The sequence below is a fragment of the Anabrus simplex genome, chromosome 3 (assembly GCF_040414725.1).
Source record: "Anabrus simplex isolate iqAnaSimp1 chromosome 3, ASM4041472v1, whole genome shotgun sequence".
NCBI lineage: Eukaryota > Metazoa > Arthropoda > Insecta > Orthoptera > Tettigoniidae > Anabrus > Anabrus simplex.
This window is the reverse complement of record NC_090267.1, coordinates 355273967-355293325: the sequence shown is the minus strand read 5'-3', so window position 1 is coordinate 355293325 and position 19359 is coordinate 355273967. Positions and strand designations below refer to the sequence as shown.

Here is a 19359-nt window from a genome sequence, read left to right as displayed (position 1 = left end):
ATCAGGGATTCTAGTATATCGTCGCTGCCGGGAAGAAACCTCCTATGTGAAATATTTTAGTATAGAACTTTGGCCGGTAAGGTTCTGTCATCTAAGGTGCAATATTGTGTGCATATTGTCAAGGCATTCCCGCTCTTCATACTGTATGTGCTGCAGGTCAGTATACCTCTAAAAATATTAACACATAGGAGGTTTCGTCCCGGCAACGACGATATGTCAATTTTTATCATCATTCCCTTAGATTCATCGTCCTCATATGTAGCATATCTCGACAGATCAATACTTTTTTGAGCCACTGTACGTCAGCCTCGTGTCGGTAGATTTACTGGCACGCAAAAGAACTCCGGCGGGACTAAGTTCCGGCACCTCAGCGTCTCCAAAAACTGTCAAAAGTAGTTAGTGGGACGTAAAATACAATAAAATTATGATTATTAATGGTTTTGGTAGTTTCTGAATTACCACGATCAGAATGCGCGTGCTATTTCAAATTGTATTTTCTTCTTTCTTTCGTTTTGGCCAACTGTGGACCACGTTAATTCGATTTCAGCTGCTTTTGGGCTTTGATCTGCGCCCAGTAATCCTTTATTCTTTCACCCTGAAACTTTCTTCTCTCTTCCATCCATGGTGTTTGATCCGCAAACTAACTTTTTCTTGGAAACTCTTTGTGTTCTTTATTTTCGACTTGTAAGTTTCCCTGTTGCTTATTTCCGATCCTTGTATTCCCATTTCTGTCAGGCCCTTCTTCACTTCCTGATGCCAGCGTACCACAGTTTTGCTGGTCTCAAAAAACTTTACTATCTGGTTGGTCAGTCTTACCGGGTCCATTCTGTAGATGTGACCAAAGAACATGGCTCTCCTCTTCTGGATGGTGTCTGAGATCTTTTCTATCTTGCGGTACAGTTCTTGGTTTGCTTTCTTTCTGTATGATCCATCATCTGTTCTTTGGGCTCCCAGTATCTTCCTTAGAATTTGTCGCTCCACCAGTTCTAACTTCTTTATCAATCCTACTTTTATCAGGTTCAAACATTCAGCTGCATATAAGGCTTCTGGACAGATCACTGTCTGGTAATGTCTGAGTTTTGCATTGATTGAGATCTTCTTCTTGTTATAGGTGTTCATACTTAGCTTGTATGCCAAGTTCATTTTGTTGATTCTCGATATCAGTGCCTCTTTCTCTGACAGGTTGTTATCTATCCACTCTCCCAGATATTTAAATTTCTCTACTTTCCGAATCCTCCCTCCCTCCAGTCATCCCTCTGGGTGCTGTTTCGATTAATCGGCAATAATCCAAATACATTTATAGCACAGAGTTACGGGAGTTGGGGTTAAAAAGCATTCGACAATTAAAAAACGACAAATATAGGCCTAGTGTGCAAAATTTCATACGGTGTCAAGGGTAGACTACTGCTCACAGTTGGTTTAAGTAATGACATGCGCTGTGAGTGTAAGGGCTAGGGCGCTGTTTACGCCACACGTCATTGGAGGGAGGGGGGGGGGGGAGGAATAATTCCATCCTACGCGGTTTGGGTCACGTAGCTAACAGTCTGCATTCGAACCCCACTGTTAGCAGCCCTGAAGACAGTTTTCCGTGGTTTCCCCATTTTTTCACCACAGGCAAATATTGAGACTGTACCTTAATTAAGGCCACGGTCGCTTTCTTCCCACTTCTAGCCCATCGACACCAAAAATATATATATGAATCAGTTATTTCAGAAACCGGACTTCTTCACAGCACTGCATTTTGAGATATTCAACAAAATGTATCTGTATGATTCAAAATGAAATGAAATAGATTCATACTTTCCCAATGGTTAATTAGGTGATGGTGCATTCTTTTATTGCAGTAGTCTTTTCTTAGGTTCTTTGTTTCCCTGGATATATGCTCATAACTTTGATGGAGAAGTCCATTTTCTGTAATATATCAGATTTTTTCTATGGGAGTGTACATTAAATCTTATATTTTACATAATTCCAACTTTATTTCTCAAGAGAAATGCTGCAGTGAAGCAAATTAATGAACTGTTAACTTGAATTATGCACAAAAAAGACATTTGAAATGGAGATTTTGTTGAAAATTTCATTCGTCATTACTAGTTACTTTTGCTCTGTCTACAGTAGTTGATCAGTTTAAAAGTTCACTGTAGAAATCTTTGTGTTTCTCTGGGATGTAAGCAAGGAGCTGCTTTATGTCAGTGAGTTATTTTGGATTCATAGGAACTTTTCCATTTGGATAAGCTTTTATATCTGGTAGAGCTGCTGGCGGCGGGCATGCCAATTTGAACGTGTGATGAATAAGCCCATCGATGTAGTTCTTGGCAACCACATAACAGCTGTTCTCTTCACTGTAAACTCCATAAAGCTTGATATAGCAAATGCTACCTTCTGATCATGTGCGACTGCAGTGAGAGACATTTTTTCTTGCAAAACTTTGGGCCACCCACTATCGAACCCAAGAATGTCAACTGTTTCTATTACCTTTATTTGAAACTTGCCTGTTTTACTTGATTTAATAATACTCTCAACGTACACTTTAATACAATATATCCTATCCATCTTACTAATATTTCGCTTTACCAATCCGAAATCTCGATCATTAGGTAAGAAAGAATGGCGCCACATGGGACAGCAATGAGTGACCATCTTAAATTTGTGAAGAGAGACTAAAGATTCTAAAAATCGGACAAGTGTATTGTTCTTGTTTTGTCCGCAGCACCCATCAGAAAAAATGTAGAGATATTTCACTTCAGGAGGGATATCTGATTGTATTGAACCCATGACCTTGGGTTTAGTATATAATCAAGAAGAAAGGAACAGACTTCGTTAACACCCTTCCTGTATGGTACATGGTACATGTAAAATTTAGCACTGTTGTCCTTTAGATTATGAATATTGATAACACTGACATTCAACTGGCGCAGGTTTAAATCTGTTGCACAGGGATATCAAGTCGTTCAAAATTTTACATGTAGTCCATTGAAATTCCGAGAATTTCTTTATTTGATAGACATTTTTCACGAAATCTTTTAATGGCCTTGTAAAACTTGAGCTTTTTCGTTTGTGAGTTATTAGTACTGCTGCAGCGACACGTTTTACTGCATCATTTGGAGACTTTGATTTGGGTTTTAAACTGAGTTCTTCACATTTACAACATGTGTCGACTTGTGGTCTTCCAAATGAAAGGTTGAACCTCTCATGGAATATTTTCAAAAATAAACTGTAGGTAACTGCAACATTTGGATATTTCTCCTTGTTTGTGCATTAGTAGTACATTAAGTTTGGCACTAAGGAATTCAACATCCCTTGTTGTATAGTGTACTTTTTTTTTTGTTGGGTACGATTTGACGTGGCCCTCCATCATGACAGCAATTTCACCAGACATAGCATTTCCTGACCTCACTTTCCCTCGCATTACCTTAGGACTCTTCCCGGCTGCAAGTAGTGCTCCTAGCCTGGCAGTTCTGTGCTTTGAAATACTGTGGATACTCCAAAAGGCCTTTCTTGAAAATTTCTACATGTCCATTGCTACAATTTACTGAATACTTGAAGTTCTGGCATCGAGGATTTATAGTTTCATCATCAGGATTCTTTAAAGACCTCCTTCCTTTAATAGCACACATTTCTATAAATTATTGCATATAGGCATCTTGACTATTTTTACAATCCATGTCATAAAACTTCCTAAAAATTTCTTCCTAATCACCATGTAAAACACGCTGAAAACATTTTCTAGGGCACCTGAAAAGATTAAAGGATATCCTTCTAAATTCAGAAACATTCGCAGCACTAGGCATAGCAAATGATTATACATCATGAAGTTCAACACCTAGAACACTTCTCTTGCTGCTTAATTAAACCACAATTTATTTTTATTGTTAGTACCGCTGTTTTATTAACTGGGAGGAAATGTTTTAGGAACGTGTATGTTGAAAATACATACTTAGACCTAACCTAAAGAACACGCAATAGTCAATACTCACCCACAATTTTCTCCAGCTGTCTTGAGGCTTACAGGTTTTCCCGCATAGTTCACATATACTGAGCCTCGGATTCTACTTCTTTTAATTGCTTCCCGCTTGTATTCCACTCTCTTTACACCTTTTTGAGGGTTTATTATTTCTTTCAGTGGGAACACTAACATCGCTAGACTCCATATTGTAACTCGCAGTAACAGTGACACTCGCACTCTGGTTTCAATGAGACAATATATCGCATCAACTCGATCATTACAGGCAGGGTTGGAAGGACGAGCTGACTGTCGAAGCGGAAGGAGGTACGTGCCTCTCGCTTCACTTTCTCTCTCCTTGCCAGGCGCTCAGTACTTCTCAAGTGCTAACCAGGCAGCTGTACTTATTAGTACGACTTCGGAAGAGCATTGTCTGAGCTGAGCACTTCTCAGTGCTCGCTCTTTCTCTTACAGAGCTTATTACAGGAGGACCAGGATGACTATGGCGGACGACGACGAGATGGACTGGGACGCCTAAAGGGACGGGTGCGACCCCCCTGACGGCTTCGAGTTCCGAGAGAGCTCCGCCACCCCGGCGGACCCGGCTCTCCTCGTCTACTACCGGCCGGGGGAGGACGCAGCCAAGGAGCGGGATGGGGTCCTGAACTTCATGCGCCACCCCGTGTCCAAAGGGGCCAGGATCTCCCCTACGCAGAGCGTCGAGAGCTTCCTCCCGGGAGGCTTAATCATCAGGGACCCCAGGCAGGAGCGCCTGGATAATATCGCGAGAGATCTCTGTCAGATATACCAGGTCATCCGGCTACCAGGCAGAGACGACGCACCAGGGATGTACGACGCCTACAAGTGGAAGCCCCGTACCAGCACGGCCGCCATCCAGACGGACAGGAGGGACCGATGGACGAGGAATAAGGCGGTTAATACCGATTTAGTCCTCCCGTCCACGTCGGAGACCAGCGACGCCACCACGGAGGTGGAGCATGCCTCCCTCTGGCGCCGCGACTGTGCGGCCCAGGCTGAGCGGCTCGGAACTGCGAAGTGGACGCAGACCGCTCCTCCAAGGACCACCTCCACGAAGTGGTCGCAGACTCAGGCCTACCAGGAAGAGCCTGTCACCCGGGTGCAACCCAGGAAGGCGCCCCTGATGGCGGATGGCAGCACAGCAGTGGAAAAGGACGCCCCATGGCATTCGGAGGCTGCTACCCAGGCCCAGCCTGCCATCGTGTCTGTCGAGCTGCAGACCTCGATGTGCGCCACCCAGAACCGGGAACGCAGTCGAGTGTTAGCACCGACCGACGCCGCTGCCGCCAGCCAGGAGAAGGAAGAAGACGGCGACGCAGCGGAGCCATCAGCTACCCCGGGGCCACCAGGCCGGGAGGAGGGCCACCAGGACGAGGCCTCTTCCCCTGCCGAGAAGAAACCACCGGGAAGAAGACGACGCCGGACCAGAAAGCAGAAGGCGACGCCGGCCCATCAGGAGAGGGCCGCCCAACTCCAACCCAATACTGCTCCCAGGACAGCAGTCAACCGAGGAGCCAATCAGGAGAGGACCTCAGCGGGTAGCGGCAGTCAGGTGACAGTAAAACGTCCCCTTCAGCAGCTCTTGCAGTGTTTCCGCTGTCTGAGGTGGGGCCACCGCCAGGTCAGCTGTGGGATCGAGCTGAGGTGCAACCGCTGTGGTGGTGATCACCACTGCACGGCCTGCGCAGCACTTAGGGAGGCGCCGGTGTGCGCCAACTGCTCGGGGGCCACCCGGCCTCCCATCGCAGTTGCCCTGTCTACCGGGCCATGGCGCGGGCAGAGAGCAAGGAGGCCCGGCGCCATGACCCACCCCCTTTCAGAAGGCCCCCGCCTCAGCAGGCTTGGCCTCATTCTCCGGGATCGGAGACTGGGTACGAGGTACCCCAAGGAGGTGGAGCCGTGCGACAGGCCCTAGTGGTACTCGACGCATGGCTCCGCAGCCGGCAAGGACCGCGCTAGTCCCAGCAGTGCCCAGATGGACTGATCCACAGGCGATGGAATGGCGAGGAATGGGTTTTTGTTTTGTGCATGTTACCTGTTCCTAACTAACACAACCTCTGGTCTTTTTCCAGCCCACATCCTTGCATGTGCTATCCAAAAGATGTCAGGTTTTACATGTAGGCTCTTTCTTCTTTCTGCCTATGTTGTTTTTCCCTGACTTTTCAATACCACACTTCAACACCATATACCTAACACAATCTCGCCTGGTAATGTGTCTGACATGGAAACAGGCAGATACTCCTTGTATCACTTCCCACTCTTCCCAGCTATCTCTTTTCTTCTTAGAAATTAATAGCATGTCGGGGGCCATGTAGATTGAGTCGATGGTCACGGCGGGGGAGCGGGCTACGGGGTCCACCGGTAAAAAAAAAAGAAAAAAAACATTACAGGCAGAAAGTTGCCATCTCTCGGAGAGGTCCGGTTTCTGCATGAAATGTTAAAACTTATGCCACCATACAGAGAACTTCGAGAGGTCGGAGATGTACCATTTCTGTCTAAAATGAAGGCTCTATGTTATAAGACAGCAAAATGTGGAGAAGTCCGGTTTCTGAAATAACTGATTCATATGTGTTGGTGCGACGTAATTGAATTTTGATACTTCTTACAATTGTTTTTCTATTATTAATTATGAAGTATTTTATTTAAGCCGTAGATGAGATTCCATGTTGTTGTTTTTTTTTCGTTACTTTAGCAGTCAAGACGTGGCCCGGGCAGGACAAGGATCTCGTGGCTGGGAAACCTACGTCGGTGGTTCCACCTTTCCTCAACAGGTTCCTTCTGATCAGTCAACATAGCCAACATGATTACCAACGAAAAGTGAAGTGAAAGACTCCCTAGGCCTCGCAAGCCTAATGCCGTCGAGGTCGGAAGAGAACAAGAGTTGGCCACGGGATGTCGAAAAGGAGAAAAATATATATAGGCCTATGAAAGCGAGGAGGCCGATACATGTAGCCTACGTGGAAACAATGTCAGATTCAACTAGGGACCTTGTGGTCGCCAATCCACTTTCCTGATTTGAGAGTCCCTTAAGTACCCCCTTTTGGTCGCCTTTTAGGACAGGTACGGTAGGGAATACAGTGTATCAGGGGGCCGACTCCGGAGGTGCTACGGTGCTCGAGCACCCGCCAACATTTTTGTGGGAGTGCTCAGAACCCCCCCACAAACAGGGAGAATAAGGATTAAAAAGGAGATAATTACAGAATAAAAGAAAGGACAAAGGGGGAATTTGTTGCCATAGTTCTTAACCTTAGTATTTTTGTTTCTACATAACCAACGGGGTGAGGGGTGCGGAGGGGGCTGAGGAGCCCTCTAAGAAACTTTCGTTTATTTTATTCTCAATCAGAAATGAGTTATACGGATATTTTATTTTACTTTATTAATTCGATCTGATTCATCCAATCCTTCAGAAAGGGTAATTGATTCCAGAGGTAATTTTGCTAAAGATCGCTTATAGGTACCCATTTTTACATATACACCAGAACGTTCTTTTTGCCGCCTTGAGAAGATTTAAAACTTACCTGTGTAATACCATGACGAAAGGAAAATTGAACGAAAATGTAATCATGCATGTTCATTATCAAGAAAAAAAAAAAAAAAAAAAAAAAAGTGAACCTCGAAACTGTGGCGAACATTTTCCTCAAACGATGGACTGTTCGTAGGGTCACTATCTTTATGAGTAAAAATTAGAAATTCCGCAAAGGTTTTAAATTTTGTACTGAAGTTTTGTTCTGACATTATCATATTTTCAACATGTACTATATGTAGGCCTACGTAACACGACCTAATAGATTGAAAGTCGATTTCGATTACAATGCGTCGTGAAAATTCAATATTCATTAAGACTTTCAGTTTCTCTTTTTTATTGTTGTTATTATTTATTATACTAAATAAATGTCAAATTTGAGGCTATTTGTTTTTTTAGTATAATTCTTGAGAAAACCAGACTATTATGTGATTTTTTAACCTTAAGATTGTGCAGGCACAATTTGTAGCCTATTACTTTAGCTCCCATTCTATTAATTCACACATACTTAAAATGTAAAATCTCTACAATTTTTATCATTAAAACACACCTTTACCTTTTCATTATCATCATAATCATTTCCCTTCCACTTCATCCCGTCTCTCCACCATTCCTCATCCAACATTAAGGGTACGTTTAGGGTACGTTTAGGCAGTAGCGTAGCCAGGATCGGCCAATGGGGGGGGGGGGGGTTACAGTTACAAAATTAAGATGTAACATAATGAAAGTGCTTGTGCTTGTGCGTGTCTGGTACGCGCATGCATGGCTGTCATAAGGATACTGATACAAGAGTGAATTACTGTATGTGATATTCAGATTGCAATACACTACAAAATTCTTACTTTAAAATACAGAACAGGAACAATATGATCGAGGTCAGCAGTTTTATCTCAAACGGTATGTTCAGTTTACAATCTAAAATCTAATTTTCGAGGCTTCCTAAAAAAATAAATTTAACACATCTGTTGGTTTTACAACTATGTCTCTGTGAATGTTCAAGGGAGCCAACCCGTTGAGTCGACTTTCACTTGTGGTATTTCTGAGGTAGGTTTTAAGGCGTCTTAATATTGAAAATGATCTCTCACTGGCTGCAGTGGTGACAGGTAGGGTGGCAAACACTCTCAACAAGCAGTAGATTGCAGGGAGTTTATCTTGATCACATAAAAGAAGTTTATTGTTTACTGTCAGTTTCTATTTATTTTCTTTTTGTGAAAGTTCAATTGGGGGGGGGGGGGTTCTAACTCCCCAGTAACCCCCCCCCCCTGGCTACGCCCCTGCGTTTAGGGTACGTTTATGCTGCAGCTTCGCTGCTGGCTCATGGATGCTCGCCCTAGCACCTCGCTGCTGGCTATAGCCTGGCTGCTCGCCAAGGAGCTTTTACCCTGCAGCAGCCCCGCGCGCACGCTGCTGGCAGCTCTCAGCTGTAGTCGAAAATTCAAAACAGAGGAACTGATAGTTAAGGCGGTTTGTATTTTGCATAATTTGATTATAGATATAGAGGGCATGAACACTTAGACTACCGAGCTCGATAGCTGCAGTCGCTTAAGTGCGGCCAGTATCCAGTAATCGGGAGATAGTGGGTTCGAGCCCGACTGTCGGCAGCCCTGAAGATGGTTTTCCGTGGTTTCCCATTTTCACACCAGGCAAATGCCGGGGCTGTACCTTAATTAAGGCCACGGCCGCTTCCTTCCAATTCCTAGGCCTTTCCTATCCCACCGTCGCCGTAAGACATATCTGTGTCGGTGCGGCGTAAAGCAAATAGCATTTTTCTAATCCTAGTCAGTGGGTTAATTATAACTTTTAATCCATTTCGTCTCATCTCGTACCATCAGGGGCCGATGACCTACATGTTAGCCCACTTTAAATAACACGCATCATCATCAAACTATGGAATGACGTGGCAAAAGAATGCGGAACGATTACGTCAACTTTGTTCTTTTATTCTTGCCATTTTGGGGACCTCTATCATTACAAGCAGGTGATCTATATGAAGTACCTCGTTTTTCATGGATAGTTCGACAGCTATTTTTTCCAACTGTAAACACATTTTGTTAGGGAGACCTAACTAAAGTCAAAATGACATACTCCATAACCCCCTATTTTACATTATTCAAAAGTACACTATTAAATTACGAAATGAAGCATTTGTAGCTTTTTTCTTCAATCAACTCCCGCAGTAGAAATGCACTAACAAATCCAGGCGGAGCGTTTTACTATTTTTATTTCACATTCAGTACACCAAATTATTGTAAGATACACTCGCCAACAGAACTGCGACTCACTCGTTAAAAAAATCACTGAATTTATTCCGCACTTCAGAAGCTTCAGCTGGAGCTGTGTTGTTTCTCCTCGACGGGGTAGCTCTTGGAAGTACGTCTTTGTAGTCTAAGTGTTTTTTCTTTTTTGCTATTTGCTTTACGCCGCACCGACACAGATATGTCTTACGGCGACGGTGGGATAGGAAAGGCCTAGGAATTGGAAGGAAGCGGCCGTGGCCTTAATTAAGGTACAGCCCCGGCATTTGCCTGGTGTGAAAATGGGAAACCACGGAAAACCATCTTCAGGGCTGCCGACAGTCGAGCTCGAACCCACTATCTCCCGATTACTGGATACTGCCGCACTTAAGCGACTGTAGCTATCGAGCTCGGTAGTCTAAGTGTTCATGCCCTCTATATCTATAATCAAATTATGCAAAATACAAACCGCCTTAACTATGAGTTCCTCTGTTCTGAATTTTCGACTACAGCTGAGAGCTGCCAGCAGCGTGCGCGCGGGGTTGCTGCAGGGTAAAAGCTCCTTGGCGAGCAGCAGGGCTATAGCCAGCAGCGAGGTGCTAGGGCGAGCATCCATGAGCCAGCAGCGAAGCTGCAGCATAACTGTACCCTTATGTTCCAGTCCAAGTTCCGTTGTCTTACGCTGTTCTTCACAGAGTCCATCCATCGTAATCTACAGTAACGGCGATTAGAGGTGTGTGTGTGTGTGTGTGTGTGTGTGTGTGTGTGTGTGTGTGTGTGTGTGTGTGTGTGCACATTTTGGAGAAAACATATTTTATTCCATTTTAGCCGGGTAAAACTAGGAATTATTAAAAAAAAGCAAATTGAACAAGCCCTGTTGTCTTATCTGCCAATTCTTTCCATATTTTATTTAATTATTAAAAACATTATTAATGGTAATACGAACAAAATGTCGTTCGTTGTGGCTAACCAATTTGTATAGCGCCACAGCAAGTAGTGGAGACTTTGCATGTGCTGTGGGGAAGGGTAGCAGGCTTTTTTTTTTTTTTGCCAAGCTCATGGACACAGGTGTGGTTCACCCGCTTGCCATGCGCATTCGCCAGTCTGGCAGTTTCTTTAGTATCTGTTAGTTTCTTAGTGTGTAGTCAAATACTAAATGAATTTTAAATATATAATCGCACTGTGCTTCTCTTTAATTGTAATACATGTATAATATTGTATAGTATTGATTCAAAATCTAAACAAACAAAAAAAAAATAATATTATCGCACTTAAGTTGGTAAACTGTCAACCTTTACCTCTCTGTGGAAATTCGCTCAGAGAGCATAAAAAACTTACACAATCATATCCAGTTTTGATGTATATACCCCCCTCCCCCTCTGCGCGCTATATCCCATACATCCGGGTACTTTTTGTTGTCTGCACATTTTTTGCCCCCTCACTCTTAATTGCCAATCGCCGCTACTGGTAGGTTTTCCTCGTCCTCTCTTCCCTGTCACCTTGACATGTCCAAACCATCTCAATCTGTTCTATTCCAGTTTGCCATTTAGTTTTTGCACATTTAGCTCTTTTTGTATGTCTCCATTTCTCACTCTATCCCTCCTTGTCTTCTGTATCATACTCCTCAGGAATTTCATTTATGTGGACCTGCATTTTCATGAGGGTTACATTTCGACATTTCCTGGGGCCTTCCGTCTTTTTGGACTGTGAGTTTTTACTATTTGTTTTAAGTCGCAACGACACAGAGAGGTCTTATGGCGATGAAATGAAATGGCGTATGCTGGGAGTCTCCGAGGACAAGTTCGGCTCGCCAGATGCAGGTCTTTTGATTTGACACCCGTAGGCAATCTGCGCGTCGTGATGAGGATGAAATGATGATGAAGACGACAGCGCCAGCGAAATTAACCAATTAAGGTTATAATTCCCGACCCTACCGGGAATCGAACCCGGGACCTCTGTGGCCAAAGGCCAGAACGCTAACCATTTAGCCATGGAGCCGGATTTATGGCGATGATGGATTAAGAAAAGGCTAGGAGTGGAAACGAAGCGACCGTGGACTTATTTAAGGTACAGCCCCAACATTTGCCTGGTGTAAAAATGGGAAACTACGGAAAAACATCTTCGGGGCTGCCGGCAACGGGGTTCAAGTACACTATCTCCCGAATGCAAGCTAATAGGTACGTGACTCAAACCGCGCAGCCACTTGTTCGGTTGGATTGTGAGTTGGAGTACCTCCACTAATTTTCAAAACCCGGAGTCCCTGCCGTGGACGTATCTATTCTGCACTCCCTCCCACAGGGCTTGAACGTTGACGGCGGCATTTCCAGGTCGCCATATTGTTGAATGGGATGCTCCTCAGGAAGCTGAACTCAGCAAAAGTAATAATAAGAAAAAGCAATAGATATCCTCAAAGTACATTTTTCTTACTTAAATCACGTTTATATGAGGTGAAAGGAACATTTTCAAACGGACTGTGGTTAAGAGAGATGGTGGTGATTGTTTTATGAGGAAGTACAGCTGGGCAACCATCCTCAGAAGGGAAACATGAAAGGGACCCGACACTTCGAAGGTATGAAGGTATCGGCCAAGAGCTAGGGCCACGAAGGGCGTGAAAATGAAAGACACTTAAGGTCTCGAATGCTCTAATATCGTCGGGGTCGGAAAATAACAAGAGTTGACCAAGGGAAGTCGGATAGGATATGACAGATGAAAGTGAGGAGTCTGACACAAGTGGAAGCTGGATTCAGCTAAAGGCCCCGTGGTCGCCAACTCACGCTCCCAAGTTAAGAGCCCTTGGACCTTTTATGACAGACAGGCAAGGGTTTTACATTTAAGTACCGGTATTAGGTTCTTAAGTTACTTTTATGTGAGTTGAAGGATAATTTTCAAATGGATTGTGGTTCAGAGACACCATTAATCAGATAGGTAGGCCTACCTACACAAATGGTAAAATCATTACTAAAAAAATCAAAAGTATAAAAAATTCAGTGATATTTAATTAAACTCTTGTACGATCGAAAATAATGTTCATTTGTCCTCAGCCTGAAGAAGACATGTTTTTTAGCTCCACATCCACCAAGCGCTCCAGAACTTTTACCCAGAAGCTGGCTTCCAGGTTATATATTAATTCGATAAAACAGAAATATAATGAAATAAAGTCTACAGAAACAACTAACCTGTTGAACTTTCACAAATACTGATGTGATGTCATATAAATGGCCTTCCGTGACGTATGGGATGCACACGAGATCTTTTCCAATTCTCATCTCTATCTCTGGTTTTATACGAGCCCATGCATCGTATAAATTGCATGTTGTTATGTCATCTAAATTACGGTTAAGTCGAACTACCACATTATCTCGTTCTGGATCGTCAGCCATGGCATTAGATACTTTCTTTCTTTGTTTACGCAAATTATTACAAGTTAATCGTACTAAATCATTTGCAACAATTCAATCGTAATGTAAACATAACCACCAACAATATAAATAAAACATCGCGTTACTCAATTTTACAAAATGTGTCAGACAGAATTAAAGAGTCGTTTACAGAATGCAATGATGTAAATTTGTTCATACATTTTATTACGGGTCATGTTTGCTCTGTACTATATAAAAATAGAGCGTTCATCACGGCAGTAATTTGGGTTGTTATCCTGTAAAGTTGGCATTGCTTTCTACCGTGATGTTATGTTTTCCCGTAGATGTCGTTTCCCAGTAAACTAGAGGTATATTATCATGGCTGACTTCGATGCAATTTACGAAGAAGAGGAAGAAAATGAGGGAACTTTGGAAGAGACATATGTCACGTTGGTTCCGGACCCTGTTGTTGTGCGAGGAGCAGGAAATATGACTGTGTAAGTGCTGGTTTATATAGAATGTTTTAAGTTACCCAACGAGTTTGGAGTGAATTTTGTTGATCATCGACTCGTACACTTTCTCGTATTTTCTAAGAAGCTATGTCATGAATGAAAATGTTAAGTTACTGGTCTGTCTAATGTGATTAGCTGTGCACATTTATTCACCTTAACCTTTAAAATAACGCGTGGAAGTAGTGTTACGGATAAACAACGTGTGTCATTGTGTTCTTTGTGTCAGGAATGTGACTTTCTTGTGATTTTAACTCTTGGCATGGTTATCCTCAATATCTAGAAAACAAATATAACTCCGCTTGGCCAGTAGGTATTAATGGCCAGTAGGTGGTGAATTATTTTTTTTGGAACGACTTCATCATAGTTGACCTATGTATGCAAATTCTATTGTTCAGTTGTGTCATCTAGTATCGTCTGATTTTGATGGCATGACAATTGCTCCAGCAGAATTTATTATCTGTTACGGAATGTATTTTGAATATTACTCTAGTTACAGTCTTGCAGAATGGGAATAAATTATTACAAAGCTTCAGATCTGCTGACTTTAATTTAAAGACAAATATTAGTGTTTTCCCAAGGGTATCTATAGTTACTTTCGAGGGTAAATTTGTTATTTCAATGAAGGAAATATGTAGCATTTATGGGCGAGTGATTAATTTTCAAGTATTGGAATTGTGCTTGAATTAATTTATGTAGACAAACTGGTGACCTGGGCAGTGAGAGTGTGTTATGGTCAGAAAATGTAGTGCTAGTTTGTAGCTTTATGAATTAAGTTTTGCAACTAGAAATGAGGAAGAGATACAAGACAAAAGGCATGTTTTTTTGACTAGGCCCTATTTATAAATTTGCTTCCATTGATTATAGTTATTTTGAATTAGAAGAAGTCTTGATCATTACCAGTACTGAATATTAATTGGTTGAGAAATTGCCTTGGGTGGTAGATTTTGAGTTCTTGCATTCTCAACGACATTGTTAATATCAAATTTAGAGGTGGGTAAGTAGATCAGTGTGTTGTCCAAAATTAAATTAGTTTTGAAGAAACATAGTTTACTGCTAAATTTACCTTAATTTATGACAACTGAGAGTTACAGTCAGTAAGTTGCTTGTTAGTTTCCAAGATAGCAAGTTCGATCCCCGCTGAGATTATGACATTTGAGGCAGTCTTACTGCGACAACCCCATTTTGTTGGCATTTGACATATTAAAGAACTCCTGATAGAACTTGAGTATTGGTCTGCCAGCCAAAACATCTACAGACTCCTGTAGCAGGATAAGAGACTCGCAAATTAATACATTTTTGTTGCTAGCGGCATAGTTAATTGCAACTAAATGTTGTCAAGCGTCTGTTAGTGACACTCGTTTGGTCTGGACAAACCTGGCTCATAGTGACACACACTATCGGTCTAAATCGTCAGGGATTCGTAGGTATGAACTTCTCTGGCAATTGGGGGTGGGGGGAGTGCTGCATCATTTCAACAAGTGCCTTGGTAATTTTTATTGTACCCAGTTGGCAGTGGCATCTATCTGTATCGAATTTCATTAATTATAGCTAATGACAGTGCAGGTTGTGCAGTGGTATGAAAAATGTCACACGGTTTATAGCCTACAGTATTCTTTAATAAAAAGACTTTTCGCCTGATTGTCACAATGAAAGGAAAAATGATTAGCCTGTTCCCATATATTGAAAACTTCACTTATCTAAAGCTTGTTGTACATGATCAAATTTTTGTCAAATTGAAGACTTCACAAGAATTGTCAATACTTCACAAATTTACTTGTCAAATTGCTTTCACTAGCCTACTTGAGAAGTCTTGAAAGTAAATTAGAATGTGTTCTAATCGATCAAAGAATTGCTAAGACTTTGACAGAATTGACCGGTGGAATTCGAGTATTAATGGTGCACGCTAAGCTGTTAGTCATGCTGGAATCAAAACAACAAAAATGCTTTGTCTCCATGACTGAGGGATGTTGTGTGTGTATTAATTGCTAATTATGAGGCACTTCCCTGCCTATATTCAATGGACTCGGTAGAGTACCACAATAAAATTAATGAAACGGCAGCGTACAAGAAGAATGTAAGAGAAATATGGACAGTGGACAGCTCTTATGTTTATTATTGTATGGTAACCTATAAGTAAACACTATCAGCAGTGTTTAATTTATGACAATCTTTGCATATTATTATTATTATTATTATTATTATTATTATTATTGTGCCTGCTGTCATTTCTTGATGGATACAGTACATTTGCTTCCATCTCTTGGCACAGGCCAGAGTAAAGTGTAGCTTCCACCGAAGTCCCAGTCAACATCCATGGCTGTGACAATATGGAAGCTGCTGGGGTATGGGTAGTGGTGAGTAATGACATTCAGAGCACAACTAGTGCATCTGAGTGTTATGAACGGTGCTGCTCATAGGGTCAGTCGTGCTGCAATAGTACTTTCTGACCCAGTGAGGAAAGCAGTGGCAAACTACCTCACTCCTCTTCTTCCCTAGTACGCCTCATCTTGGTGCTGCCATTGGTTTTTGGGGTTTCCTTATAACCGCATAACCTTTAGTGATGCTATTTGAGGATCCAACCTGCCTCTGGGCTGATGACCTAACAGACAGATTATTATTATTATTATTATTATTATTATTATTATTATTATTATTATTATTAAATTCCTTATATGTTTTCATGTAATAAGGTATGAATTTTCATTGTATTGCTATTACTTTTATTCCATTATTGTAAGTAAATGCAATATAACATAACCTCTGCAATTGATGTTATGGCAGTAAGTACATTTTAAAAATTATGTTGAAGATAACCACATTAATATTTTTCCTATGTAAATTATGGTGTATTGCATGTTTCTCCTCTTTTTAAGAATATATCCCACTAGTCCAAGAACCACAACTGCTGTTTGCCTTTCCTCCATGTTAAAAACAAAATACCATCAAACCTTGCCAAATTTTTTAAATCTTGTCAAACCTTCAGCGATGTTTAACAATCTTTTGACAATTTTTCTTGTGAAATATTGAGTTGAAAGAAGAATTTGATGGTGTACAACAGCTTTAACATTATCTACTCTTTTCCCTTTAAAGAGGTGGCAGATGTGGTAAAACGTGTGCTATGAGTGGAAACTGGTATTGCTCCCACTTATTATTATTATTATTTTTTATACATCGAGTTGAGCCTCTATGGACTGCGTAGTAACAACCAACTTCATTTCAGTGTCTAGGTCTCGTTCTTGTTCCTGCTTTGACTTCCTGCCAGTATCTTCTGAGCCCAGCGATGAGTGCCTGTTTATGCTCTTTAGACGAAGGTCTTTTCCGTCTTCTGGAAGTTGATGCTCCCACTTACATATTTGAGTGCATCCATTTTCTCTTTTGGTATTCCTTACTGTCCTCCCGTGTGACCTTATGTTCTCTTCTAGTTCCAGTTCTATTATAAATTTCTCGCCAGGCTGACTTGCTCAGACGGGAGAGCCCCAGCCTTCGGAGCCCAAGTTGGCAGGTTCAGTCTTGTGGTATTGCAGAGTGCTCGTTATTACAGTCTTGTGTTGGTAGATTTACTGCATATAAAAGAAGCCCTGTAGGATAACATTCTGGCATCTTGGCATTTCTGAAAACCACTATAGTAGTTGGTAGGATGTAGAGCCATTAGCACTTTTTATAGCTTAGAGATGCTTGGATGTGTCTCTTTGTCCTTTGGCATAAATGTTTTATAGCTGGGGGTCATGTGAAATTAGTGTTATGAAATGTGTAACTCGATGTTACTAGCAACCGTGCAGGCTATGTCTTATGTCTGCCGGTCATCTGAAATTAGCAACACAAAATGAGAGACGCAATGTTACCTAGAAACCGCTGTGGCTGAGAAGATGTATTTATGATTATTTGATTTTTTCCAAAGAGAAATTTCATGCCATTGTATTACCTACCATTGTTATTGTTTTAGAGACCAAGACAGCTCCATTTCCAGTTTGAACCCCACTATCGGCAGCCCTGAAGATGATATTCCGTAGTTTCTCATTTTCACACCAGACAATTGGCTGAGGCCATAACCTTTTCCTTCAGAGTCCTAGCCTTCATCTACCCCATTGTCTTTAAAAACGTATCTAAGTTTTTGCGATGTTAAAATACTAGAAAAAGAAATTCCCTTTCAACCCCTTAGGCTGATAGACAATATGATAGATCTCTAAAACTCATCATCCTGAAATCCTTACAGCGAGCCCGGTAAGATGTTTAAGAACGATGTGCCACCATTTATTACGGTCCTGGTGTGTTTCTTTTCTCTCCAGGGCATCCCTTGTTTCTCTTCTCTAGGTCTTCTTTTATCTGATCTAACCACCTTTTTCTAGGGTGCCCATTGGTCTTCATCCTGGAATGATCTTTTCAAAATACTTTCTTGGTGTTTGAGTCGCCTGCATCCACTTAACATGTCCTAGCCACTTCAGCCTTGCAATACTCGGCGTTTCTTCCTTGGTCAGGTTGACCTGCAGGTCTCTTTTTGTATCTGATCATTCCTAGTTCTGTCCTTGTTTTCTGTACAGCTCATCTAAGGAACTTTATTTCAACATCTTGCAGTTGACTTACTTCTCTTTAATGATGCAACTCTCCTGACTATACATCATGGTGGGCAGGAGAAAAGTCTTAAACAGAGTCTGTTTAGCCCCCTAAGGAACTCTCCTGTGCCATACTATGTTCCGTACTTGATGCAAGAAGTTGGATCCTTTTTGTACCCTGTTCAACACTTCGTTCTTGGCACTTCTGTCATTTGATATTGTGCTCCCCAAATATTTGAAGGTATTCACACATTCAATCTTCTCTCCCTCAAGGGTGAGGTTACAAGGGGTATGGGTCTGAATTTGGTTTAGCCGGGCTGAGTGGCTCAGACGGTTGAGGCGCTGGCCTTCTGACTTCAACTTGGTAGATTCGATCCTTGCTCAGTCTGGTGGTATTTGAAAGTGCTCAAATATGTCAGCCTCGTGTCGCTAGATTTACTGGCACATAAAAGAACTCCTGCAGGACTAAATTCTGGCACCTCGACATCTCCAAAAACCGTAAAAGTAGTTATTGGGACGTAAAGCAAATAACATTATTGACATGATATAGGCTTTTGGGCTTATGCCGTGTCAAGAAATTAAGGTGAAACTCTTTACATTTTACAGAGAACTTTGCTCTACGTTTTCAGAAGAAAGTCTCGACTGTTCACGAGAGAGGTTTCTCAAACAATGAGGTTTGAATTTAGACGTTACAGTGGAAGTGGAACATTCATTCGTCACCAGATGGCTTACCGGACGGACATGGTACAGGGCTAGCGTTTGAAGCGGAAGCTGACGGAACCATCAAAATAAGTCTGAGGGGGTCACGTAACATAACATGTGTACACACATGAAAGTACGACATTGACACAAGCCTGGAATGAAACATCTGGTGATGAGGAACGTACGAATTTGAAAAACACTGAAATGAAATAACAATAGTGAAGGGACATGTATTACCCGATTTCCACAGCACGGGGCAAGTTGGCCGTGCGGTTAGGGGCGCGCATCCGGGAGATAGGGGGTTCAAACCCCACTATTGGCAGCCCTGAAGATGGTTTTCTGTGGTTTCCCATTTTCACACCAGGCAAATACTGGGGCTATACCTTAATGAAGGCCACGGCCGCTTCCTTCCCATTCCTGGGCCTTTCCTGTCCCATCATCGCCATAAGACCTATCGGTGTCGGTGCGACGTGAAGCAAAATAGAAAAAAAAAAAAA

At 42.1% G+C, this 19359-nt stretch overlaps 2 protein-coding genes across 5 annotated transcripts in view; one reads left to right on the top strand and one right to left on the bottom strand.

Moving 5' to 3' along the window:
* Positions 1-13171, bottom strand: part of LOC136867335 (uncharacterized) — a 190742-nt gene extending 177571 nt beyond the window's left edge. For all 3 annotated transcript variants that reach the window (XR_010859665.1, XM_067144498.2, XM_067144496.1), the window contains exon 1: positions 12916-13171. Coding sequence is in view for 2 of the 3 variants with exons in the window: in XM_067144498.2 (XP_067000599.1) it covers positions 12916-13119 (204 nt within the window). In the remaining variant the exon portion in view is untranslated. The remainder of the gene's footprint in view (positions 1-12915) is intronic.
* A 279-nt stretch (positions 13172-13450) lies between these two features.
* LOC136867334 (cysteine-rich hydrophobic domain-containing protein 2) overlaps positions 13451-19359 on the top strand; it is a 70648-nt gene continuing 64739 nt past the window's right edge. For both annotated transcript variants that reach the window (XM_067144494.2, XM_067144495.1), the window contains exon 1: positions 13451-13595. In XM_067144494.2, the coding sequence (XP_067000595.1) occupies positions 13477-13595 (119 nt within the window). In that variant the 5' untranslated portion in view covers positions 13451-13476. The remainder of the gene's footprint in view (positions 13596-19359) is intronic.